We start from the raw sequence: 12,159 nt of genomic DNA, 5'->3' as shown, positions 1-12,159 counted from the left end.
TCTACAAGATACTACTACAATACTTACTAGAATGGCTAACATGAAAAAGACTATTCCAAGTGCTGATGAGAATGTGATGTAAATGGAACTTCCATACACTGCAGGTGAGAATGTAAAATGGTATATAGCCACTTTGGAAAACTTTTCTAAAGTTAAACATACATTTACCATATAATCCAACCATTCCACTACTATTTACCCAAGAGAAAAAAAAAAAACTTACAAAGGCTTGTATACACGATCAGACAATTCAGTTCGCAAACACATCCTAGAAAAAGTGCTACTACACACCTCATTGCTGAATCACTTCGGTCACCTTCGAAGTACTCCCCTTGGGAAGCTATGCACCAACGCCAGCGCCTAGTCCACCCTTCAAAGCAATTTTGGAGCTTTTTCTGGAATGAACATCAATGGAATGAACATACCCTTGATGTCCTGAATATCATGTCTTCCTTTCAATATTTCCTTTATCTTCAGGTAAAGAAAGAAGTCATTGGGGGTCAGATCAGGTGAGTAGAAAGGGAGTTCCAATAGTTATTTGTTTACTGGCTAAAAACTCCTCACAGACAGTGCTGTGTGAGCTGGTGCATTGTCATGATGCAAGAGCCATGAATTGTTGGAAAAAACTTCAGGTTGTCTACCTTTTTCACACAACCTTTTCAGCACTTCCAAATAATACGCTTGGTTAACTGTTTGTCCAGCTGGTACAAACTCATAATGAATAACAATATCAAATGTTTAGCAACATTGTTGTGATGAGTTCAGGGACTTAATTGTCAGACCTCATATTTACAGCACCTTTATTTCTAATAGCAAAATACTGGGAAAAGCCAAATGTCCATCAAGTGACTATCAACAAACTGATATAACCAACAATGTACTACTTAGTAAAAAGGAATGAAGTACTGGTGCACACAAAATGGATCTCAAGATGATGTCCAGCGAAAGTAGTCAGAACATCTGCTTTATGATCCCATTTATATACATTTCTACAAACGGCAAACCAGTGATGAAAGATCAGTGATTGTCTGGGGAGCTGACAGGAGGGATTACAAATAGGCAGAAAAACATTGGGGGATCATGGTTTATTACCTTAATGGTGATGATGGCTTCATATGTGTAAATATCAAAACATCAACTCACACTTTTTTAATGTTATCTATTTTATCAATTTTCTCAATAAAACTGCTTAGTCAGTTAATTTTATAGGTTTTACTCCAGTAGACAAGACACACCCACAAATCCATGAGCTAAATCTATCTCAGGTTTCTGCTGAGATGAAGGGCAAAGCCCTTAAACTTCTTGAGGCCCTACTCAGGGGATCTGAGGTCCACATCTAACATCTTTAGGGCCTTTGGTCTTTATTCAAACTCTTATAATTTCTCTATATTCATAATGGAAACCAGAACATATTCAAGTTTAGACGAAAGCAATTTTTTAAAAAATGACTGTTTAAGCTCTTACTAGTCCAAATGCTGATTCAAAGATAATTTTATTCTACATAGTTTTAATTTTCCTAGTATGATTTTTGTATTTTGTGGCTATTTAACCCATTAACTGGTTTAGGGATGGATGAATTAATATATCAGTATTTCTCAAAGTGTGCTTATGATCTTCTTGTACTGAATCAACTTGAAATGGTTATTTGAAGACCCCATTCCACAACTACTAAAATATTGTGAGTTGGGAGAAAACTGGGATTAGATCAGAGCTGCGGAATCAAACAAGCTCCATCAATTAGACACACAGATACACTCAATGCCTATACACATACAAATGCAGTCTCCTAGCAGCTTCCTAAGGCAGCCGTTTCTAGGATTAAAATGTTTATCAAAATAAAAGGTTCCCATTATTTATTAAGTGTAATTTTATTCATAACAAAATTTATTTTTTCATATATACACTAAGAAAATATTTATTTTCTTAGACATATAAAAATAGATATATTTACATATGTACAAAATATTAAAACAGATATTACAACAAAAGCAAGACATACACACTGAAAACGAGGTTAAAGGTAACAAAACATTTAAATTAACAGACACCATAAGATGATATTTCCAAGATATTAATTTGATAAAGCAAATAAAATGTCTCAAATGCTAATAGATGGTAAACAAAATTTTTAAGATTTTCTAGGTAAAATTACATGGATTTCCTTTACTATAAAACCAAATCAACTTTTTGACCTCTGAATTTGACAACTAGTTTCATTAAAATATTTAAATTTTCTGATGTATACTGAGAATTTTTAATTTTTTTCACATTAAGTTGTAAAATATTTTAAGAGGTTGTGCATCCTCTACTTACCAGGGGAAAAAACTCCCATGTACTACATTGATAACATGAAATCGAATATTTATTTTTATTTTTCATATTAAAACCTAACATTTTTTGACTAACCTTCACAATCAGTTACAACAGATTTAATTACAATCGTCGTACATTCTTTTTGCTTTTCTTAGTACCAGGCAGAGGACCCACTTTATGACTGGCTTTTAGAGGCTTGCCATTTGAACAGTCTTTGGTGGTATGATAATTACACAGACACCTTGTACAATAATCAAACCCACAGCCTTCTCGTTTGCAGGTTGCCCGCTGTAAATAGCAATCGTATTTTGCAGGTGAATTACAGCGAATACAAGCTTTGAGGCTTTCATTCTTTTTCAAAGTCTTGGCAACCTAGAAAGAAGAAAATCAATAAACAAAGTTTTTAGTAAGAACTGAATGTAATTTAGTTAGGAAAAGTAAGAATGGCACCTGTGTGCCTTCTCCAATACACGTACAGCACCAATGTCACAGGAGACAACTCCTGCCCTTAAGGAGCTTATTGTTCAATGGTATGAGAGATAATATCACTTATTAACTGGTCCAGCAGCAATTTCCTAATGCTGCTTTTAAACATAATCCCTCTTACACTTCATGAATGCTACTCACACATCTATGCCTAATTTAAATGGCTACTTTTCCTGTGAAGTCTTCCTAGTGTCACTCAAGAGTTGGCTGCTCTTCTACCTCTAGTTTTATCTCTTTAAAACACCTACCACATTATATGGCTTTTTTTTAATGGAAGCCATCCTCTGGTCTAGCTTGCTAAGGCTACGAAGGTTACCATGTTTTCTTATCTATGCGGTATTTGATAAGATAGCAGATGCTCAATAAATGCTTTCTGAATAAACTTACATGTTGTTAGTCATTATATCATAAACAAAACAGAAAAACAAATTTTATTATATATAATTTATATTTATTGACCAACATGAGGCAGTCAGCATTTTATGTCAAAACATGCACTCTTCTAGGGCCGGCCGAGTGGCGCGTTGGTTACGAGTTAGCTTGGGATGCCGGCTCTGAGTAGCAGGGCCCCCCTTTGGATCGCACATGAGGGCCAGTGACGCTGCACCCTCTATAGCTAAGATGGTGAACAACAGCTCGACCTGGAGCTGGGCTACCGTGAGCAGCCGGTGAGCTGCTGTAAACCGCCAATGGCCAGCCAGCGACTGCCTCACTTGGGGAAGAGAGCAATGATAATACCAACATGGGCCAGTGAAGCGATGTCCTCCACAACTAGACTGAAGAACCAAAGGACAGCAACTTGTCTGTTCCCCTTCCCTGGATTCCCCAGTAAAAATTAAAAAGAAAACAATATGCAGGCTTCTATAAGATTATGCTTTTTAAAGTAAGCTTGTCAAGTTATGCACACAAGTAGAACTAAATACACATTACCCAATGATTTTAAGGTACAGGGCTTCAATATCTGAAAGCTGGCCTTTTTCTGCTTAGCTCTCTTCCTCAGATACTAAAGGCAGCAATTGTGAAATGTAATATTGAACAGTTTTATAAATTTTAAAATTTTTCATTATTTTCCTAGTGTTTACAAATTAGATCTCAACATCACTGAAGTGTCAAAAACAATGCCAAATGTTATCTATTATTTTCAGCATAGAAAGACATCTCTGTACTTTCTCAATTAGTTGAGTTAAAAATGCTTACTTAACTTCCAACATTTCTGAAAGAATGAAGGGGACAGAAGATAAGGTATTCAGTAATAACTCCTTAATAGTTCTCATTATGCTTTGATTAAATTTAAAGTTCTCCATTTCTTACTTTAAACCCTTTTAACAACAAATGCTCCATGATTCTAATGTATTGATAAACAAAAAATTACCTCAGAGAATTCATTGTGCCGACTGTAAGTAGAATCTTTTTGATCACCTGGATTGAATAAGTTGATTTGAGCATCTTTACAGGGGGGAGTTTGGGCTGCTGATTTCTGAACAGAAGCCAATGGGGTTCTGAACATAACATTTTCTCTGGTTGAAGCATGTGGTGAAAACTTAATGTTCTTTTCCTAATTAAAAAAAAAAGTTTTAATAGAACTTAAAAATATTCTGCTATAGTCTCAACAGTCAGGCATTCTTATTATGTTTGAATACATAAAAAAGGGCAAATGAGAATACAAACAACTTATCCCTATTTCCAATTTACCTGCGCATGCTTAAATGCAGCCACACAAAACTATTCACATAGGCATTTCAAGCCTGAGCTACTGACAGAAATTACAAACAAGAAATTGTGAGAAGCACTTTTCATGCTTAAGTCTACAGAGCACTGAATACATGGTTTGTTACATAAAGCACTACTGCCAGAACAAAGGGCCGTTCTTCCCACCACCAGTAGATGGCAACGGTCATGTTTAAGTGTCATCTCAGTGTCAGGAATCGATTCAAAACCTTTTTAGGTTAGGAAATTTTCCATTAACACCAGCTTATCGATAAAGAAATTAAACTTGGAGAATTAAAGCAATACCTGTCTAAAGTTAGTTAATAAGCAGCAGCACCAAAATTTGGACTCAAGTCTGCCAATTCCCAGGCCTGAAATTTTCATCATACACTGATCTTGAAGTTATTTTTTAAAGTAAATGAATTCCCTTCTATACTAAGAATCATCAATGTTAATAATTTACTATTTATCTGATAACTGAAAGAAACACACACAAATGGCAACCAAGATTAGCTATATGATCAACTCGCACTATGTGAGAACTGAGCAATCTTCCCTTTTTTACTTTTGGAAATTCCATTTGTAGGAATAAATGAGTGAAGTGGAATTCCTTTCCCTTTATCTTTTTTTTTTAATGAGTTGTAGTAAAAGGCTGAAGTGCTTTTTGAATATAAAGAAGGGTTTCCAGATTACCTGTTTTCTATTTTTCCCTCCTATTCCTAAAGGTAAAGAGCACTAGTTGCTATATTTTAAAATGAAAACATCACGCAACAACTTACAGTAACTCTTTGTATTGCTTTATTGTACAACTGCAATGCCCCCTTGTCATCTTCTAGAATCTTCTTCCAAGTTGTGCTCACTTTAGACACACTGGAAAAGTAAATGATTATAAAGGAAACAATTAAAGCATCGCAATGATCTAAGGTAAATACATTACAGAAACATTAACAGTGCAAAAGAGAAATTTCTATTAGCAGTGCTTCTCAAACATGACTATACATTAGAATTGCCTAGGGCACTTAAGATTTAAGGATGCCTCATGTGCCTAGTCTTTTGGGTTTAACTGGTCTGAAATGAGGGTCAGGGTTCTGTTTGTTTTTTTTTAAAGCTCCCATCAAGTAATTTTAAGTGTACCCAGTCTTAACAACTACTTATTTGTACTTCATTTTTTCACAATATTTGCAAACATTAAGTAGCTACCACTGTATATTAGGCACCACCTTAGTGGTAAATGTTGTGGATAAATCTCCAAGTACTCTAGGACAGACTGCTGCAGAAATCAACTTTAAAAATACACCTTGTGAACCAAAAAGTAGAACCTGTGATGTTGATTATCCCTCAAGAAGCTAGCCAACAATAAAAATCAAGACTTGTTATCTATTTTGCTTTAGGTATATATTTCATAAAGACCAGTGTAAAGTAACACTAGCAAAGAGCACTTCTCAATTAAACAATGCAAGACTACCCTGCTGTTATTGCATGAGCTGGTGGTGCTGTGTGAGCCATCTAATGAACATGCTCAGTACATTATATTAATACTAATAGACTCAAACAAACAATACTTACTTGATTAAGTCCATATCACTGAGCTGTGTTAGAATATTTGCTAAGAGATGTCTGAGTCCCCTTCGAAAGAGTTCACTGAGAATATCCACACATTCTAGGCCCATTTTCCTGCCAATTATATTCTGTAGTCTAAAATTTACATTGTACTCCTTCAGCTTCTCCCAATCTATTTTAGGATTCCGTTTGGTATTCTTTTTTAATGTTGAACAAACCACTTTTGCAAAATGAAGAGCTGGCAGCAAGTTTTTGTTGGGAAATTGGTCTGGGCTTTGCGTCAGTAGCAGGCAAGACTGTGGACTGTCACTGTCCAGGGGAAGCCCAGCTTCATGTTCACTGAGGACACTTGGCTGGGAAAATGAAGAATAGCCACTGTCTTCACAAGGTCCACTGGCCTCTAGTTCTTCTATTTCATTTGAACTAGTAAGTGATGGTTGCACATGTTGATTTTCCTTGTTATGCAAGGGCTTGCTCTCAGTTTCAAGTTCTACAATCCTGGGGCTCACAATTGGTGACCCAATATCTGATAACTTTTCATAGTCTTTAATGCAGTCTTCATTAGAGCCTTCCAAACATGAAGAAATGCAGGAAACTAGCCTTCCACTGTCATCAGGTTTTACCAGTTTAAGTCCAGAATGAAGATGGTTATAGTTAAAATCACATTTCATTTTGACAGAAAGAGTGGAACTTTCTTCCTTGCAACCTGCAAAAAGAACGTATTTACTTTTTAATGCAAAATTTTTACATATCCTTACATCTTAAATTGGGATATACAAAAATTTAATTACTTTACATTCTCTCAGCACTGTGTATTGCCTATGTAACTGTAAATTATCCAAGTTTCATTACTGAGATGTGACATGAGGAAATATTACTTAAATCTTATAACAAGTATACATATGTATCTTATTCTTGAAAGGGTATTTCAGGACAGTTTGCTTTTAGATCTGTATAACTACATTTGACTTTTAAAGTCTATACTGATTGAGTAAAAAATAATTAAAAGGGACTTTAATAAATACCTGTGCTTAAGGAACAAATAAGGAAATATGAGGTATCAAGAGCGGTCTCAGGTCAGAGAGATCCTTCTAGTAATCAAATACTTGTAGAAGCAGTGTTTATAACCTGGACTTGAAACCACATTTAGTTAGTTTTGGCTTAAGCATCAAACCACTGACAGTAAATATGGTTAAGACTAATGGGGGGAGGGGAATGTATAAGAGTCAAATAGTTTTGAAAAAAATAACAAAAAAAACTTGTGTATTTAAACATTAGCTATTATTATAAGCCTTAGGATAATTAATCATAGGTAGCTAAGAGAAAGGACTAAAAAGCTGATAAATTTAAATACCCATAAATTAAAGTCTACTTGAACTCACAGAGCTCTCATATCCAAGTTGTTTTCTGATTGATGCGCAGGGTGACAGTCTGATATATTTAGGTGTTTGTCTACGCTACTGGATAGGAAGCTCAAGTACAGCAATATCTCCCTATGTCTTGCCTAATATGTACTAGAAACTCTGCTATCTTTAATTACTGAATAAAGATTTCTCATAACTAATGAAAGAACCAGAAGAATTAAAACTTCAGCTACCAATCATTAGACAGATTTGGAAAATAAGAATGACAATCCAATCAGCATAAGTCCAGATGTAAGAACGTGAGGGCGGTAGGGCAGTGGGCGTGAATTCTTGTTCAGTTGTTTTAAATAACTGAAGATAATGATACTTTTATTTAGGTAAGTAGCATAATGAGGAAAAACAAGTTATGATGCTACTAACAAATCACAATTATTTCTGGATATTATTTATTAGAATTCACAGTTACTGATTCAAATTTGAGCTTCAAAAAAGCCAAAAACCACTCCCACGGCCTTATAAATCAATTGAAATATCTTTAAAGCAGGTTTTCTCAGTCTCTGCACTACTGACATTTTGGACCAGATAATTCACTGCTGTTAGGGGCTATCCTATACATTGTAGGATATTTAGCAGCATTTGCCCATCTGATGCCATTAACAGCCCCTTTCCCCTAGCAGGACAATAAAAAATACCTCCAGTCACCAGTTATTGCCACATGTTGGCAGTCGGGGGAAGGCAGCAGCAGCAAAATCTCCCCAACCATTCAGTTGAGAATCACTGCTTTAAAGAATGATTAGGATTTTGTCAAGCAGTAGAGGCTGGAAGGACATTCACTAAAGGATAGTGTGAGCAAAAACACTGTTCTCGGAAGGAATATATAGAAACGGGTTTAGAAATGCTGCTCAGCATCACTGAAGGTAGAGTATATGAACAGTATGTGCTTCAAATGTACTCATCTACTATCCCCCTACAAGCTAATAGGTAGTTAACAATTTATCCTATAAGTAAATGTACTGTCCTTACTTACATATTGGTAATCTCTCCATATTAATTTTACCATTTCTATTTAGAGCAAAAGCTTTAAGTCAAAATACTAAAGGGCACCTTGATAGAAAGTAACCTTGTAGGTAGAGATTCTCTTTAAATTCCCAATGACAGTAGAAGACACAGCATGTGCTCCAAGACCCTGCTAAACCTTGGACTAATCCTAAAGTTTAGGTTTAAGCTAAGAGTTTGGGGCATGAAAATAAAGAATATATAAACTCTAATCCCCCAAATTAACCCTAACTCAAATTATTGGGTTGTCAGAAAAGTCATGACGTATTTTTTCTGTTTTTCGTTGCAAAAATGCGTCATGACTTTTCCGGCAACCCAATATTTTGAGTGGTTGTCTTCCACTCCGAAAAAGTAGAATATTCTGAGAGATGGCTTTTATTTTTGTCTCAAGTAATGAAGTACGATTTACATATGACCACATTTAATGTGAGAGAATAAAGAAGTAGAAGCCCCCTACAAAGACACACCTTTTACTTTGTTTAGCTGCCTAAAGGGAAGAGGCCTGAAACTGTCCTTATGAAACTCATCTTTTCAAAGGCATTCTTCTGTTTATCGTTTATTTTTATTATCCTATCAGTTTCAGTTGTACAAAACAATGTACTAGACATTTACACCCCTCACAAAATGATAACCCCTCTTCTGTTTGTCTTTAGAACCCAGTTACTGGAAGACTATCCTATAGAACCACTTTCATTCAATTTTACTTAAATATGGACAGTCCTTTAAATGTAAAACGAATAATGATTCAAATACCTTCTATTTGTTTAGAAGCGTACAATTTCCAATTTGTTTCCACACACTTTTGGGAAGTGAGATAAAAGTGTGTGTGTATATAGTGGGTCGTTGGGAGTTATGACATATTTTTCTGTTTTTCAATGCAAAAATGCATCATGATTTTCCCAACTATCTATCTATCTATCTATCTCTATATCTATATATGTTATATATATGGACTTTGGTTATAATCCAATATATTATTTTGTTGTTGCTCAAATTGTTCTGGCTTTCCTATTGTTAAGTTCATGTCCACTTGACAAACATCCATTATTTTGTTTTTGGAGCATTCCTTATTTTCTGGCACTATGAGATACTCTAGGATTTTTATTTTCCCTGTTCCAGACTTAGAATCAGTGATTTCTCCAAGGAACTTGGGTTGCTTTTATTGGTTCCAAAATCTGGATACTGGTTGTAGAGTTAGTTTTAAAATGTGAAATTATGTAATGTACTTTTAAAAATCTCCATAACAATACTGCAAAAATAAACAAGTACCACTTTTATACAAAGTAGTCTGTTTGTAAAAGGCTAATTCCAGGTCTTTCAACTAGTTCAGTGCTTTCCACTGACCAAGCCAAATATCCCTAAACAATTCAGAAAACATATTTATATAATTGAGCTGACAAAAGGGGGAAAAATATTATGTGGTTTCACAACCTCCTGAATCAGGCTGATAAGAGTTCAGAGTCTAGTTCTGCCACTTCATTCATGTATCCAATGCCTGCTTTGTGACAGGGTGTGGAGAAAGGAAGAAATGAGTCAAGGACGATCTTTTGGATGTGACATTCTGAGATCTGAAAGCCTTGTGAAAATCGGGTGGGGGAGTTCCAGACTGAAGGAAACACTAGAAGCAAGGGCAAGTGTTAAGTGTTCAAGGAAGAGAACGTCCTGTAGCACTGCAACTTAGTGAGCTAGGAGGAAGAATGACTAAAAAATAAGGTTGGAGAGGCACAATGGTCTATAGGATTTTTAGGGTAGGATGGATTTTATTGTGTAATAAAGAGCCTTTGAATGGTTCTAAATAGATATTTGGTTTACACTTAAAAAAAAAAAACAAACCATTGGTAGCTGTGGAGGCCAGACGGTAGGAAGGTACATGTGGAAGCTAGGAGGCTAGTTGGAAGTATGTATCACAAGAGTCCAGAGAGTTGGGTACTTGAGACTTGATGACCATAGTGGAAATGAAAATAACTGAATAGATGTGAGATCTATTTAAGAGGGTAAACAAAAATCAACAGAGCTTGACAATGTAGATGTGGATGATGAAGGAAAGTGGATAAAGAATACAAGAACACCCTAGGGTTAAAGATTTGAGCATCTATAGTGTCAAGTGTCATTTGCTGAGTTGGGGAAAACTGAAAAAGTTAACTCTTTCCTCCTCTATAAAACGGGGGTGAGAAAATAAAACTGAGCTGAACTCATGAGAGTCCCTGCCACATATGCTTTAATCAGTAGAATCTACAGTATTTTCATCACATTCATAAGCAAAATCCCTTCATATTCCTTAATATTGTATGTTATGAACATTTGAAAATCCTTGCTCAGCCTTTTGGCTAACTTTGTGACCTAAAACAGTCAGTCTCTTTCGTTTTCTCTAAATTGGAGATATTAATATCCACCTCATGGAGTTGGTAGATTGAATATACTGCACTGTTTAAACTTCTCACTTATAGTCCAATCATGAAAATGAGATTATAGTTAAGTGTACAAAGTGTAACCTTCTATTTAATTTTTTCAATATAATCTGACACTCCATATTAAATACAGTGCTGTAAAATGTTTACAGCTATTCAATGTTAAATAAATTCTACAATCTCTAATACCTTCACTATATCCAGCATGTGCCCAATATTAGGCATGGCTAGTCCTTCAAAAATTTAAAGAGAGCCCAAGGCTTGCCGCCATAAACTGCACACACTCTCTCTGAGAAAAAAAAATTTTAAAGCCTACTTTAAAAAAATATCTGAAGGCAATAAATTTTTCACTTTAATTTCCTCAAATGTGTAAACAGGAAAAATATTCAAGAGGACTGCAGATATTACGAGGAGCCAAGGTGTAAAGAGACAATTGGAGTTAAAACAATCAAAAGATCCCTTCTTAAAGCCATCAAACTTCAAAATTTCATAGGAAGACTTATGATCTTCTAGAAATAGACATAATCTGTTAAAAGTAAGTATTTTTCTTTCTCAAGTTTCCCAGATTCTTTTCTAAAGAAATGAGATTACCAAATATTCCAATATCACATTGCTAATTTTTAAAACTTTTGGTAATGACAGAGTTAAAATAAATGCATTTGGATTTCTTTTAGAGATAGCAATAGAGGGTAAAAATAAGCATTGATGTGACTGCTTTATTCCATCCAAGTTTGGAATAAAAAAACTAGTGATTCAAGGAACACAGCCAAAAATAACCAATTTTTCAAATCTCACAAAATCAGCTAAATTAGGCCCAAACTCAAGGGTCTGTACTAAAAACTGCTCACCCCCTTCTACCCTTCCCCCCTCCCAGCTTGATTCCAGGCCTTGAGGCTGAGTTACTGAGTCAAGGGGAAAAAAGGAGAAATTTAACATTTTTGTTTGGATGTCCCAAAGTGATTGGTCCGATGGGAGGGGTCCCTCCATTTGGCGGGAGTCGATGGGGGGAAGACCCTAGAAATCCTGAGGGGTCGCCTGGGTGGCCCCTCAGGGCGCGGGCCCGGCGGAGGAGGCGGGAGATAACAGCGGGCTGGATCTCCCGCGCCCGCCAGCAAGGCTGAGGTGGCGAAACACCGGGGAAGTTGACTTCGGATCTGAGGGTGGGGGACAGGTACGGCAAGGGGCGCAGGGAGGGGCGGTCAGACAGCTGGCCAGGCTCTGGGGGCCGCTGGCTTGCAAGGCCTGCAGAGCTGGAGCCCCAGGGT

The 12,159-nt window shown here is 36.1% G+C and overlaps 1 protein-coding gene across 1 annotated transcript in view; it reads right to left on the bottom strand.

The window, feature by feature from the left end:
- Positions 1-2,019: 2,019 nt before the first annotated feature.
- Positions 2,020-12,159, bottom strand: part of FBXO5 (F-box protein 5) — a 10,636-nt gene continuing 496 nt past the window's right edge. Inside the window, exons 2-5 of the mRNA XM_019634314.1 lie at positions 6,073-6,772; positions 5,286-5,376; positions 4,172-4,354; positions 2,020-2,685 (exon numbers count right to left, since the gene is read on the bottom strand). Of these exons, the coding sequence (XP_019489859.1) occupies positions 2,434-2,685; positions 4,172-4,354; positions 5,286-5,376; positions 6,073-6,772 (1,226 nt within the window). The 3' untranslated portion in view covers positions 2,020-2,433. The remainder of the gene's footprint in view (positions 2,686-4,171; positions 4,355-5,285; positions 5,377-6,072; positions 6,773-12,159) is intronic.

Source organism: Hipposideros armiger, unplaced genomic scaffold, assembly GCF_001890085.2.
Source record: "Hipposideros armiger isolate ML-2016 unplaced genomic scaffold, ASM189008v1 scaffold_1579, whole genome shotgun sequence".
Taxonomy (NCBI): domain Eukaryota; kingdom Metazoa; phylum Chordata; class Mammalia; order Chiroptera; family Hipposideridae; genus Hipposideros; species Hipposideros armiger.
This window is presented reverse-complemented; position numbering and strand designations above follow the sequence as displayed.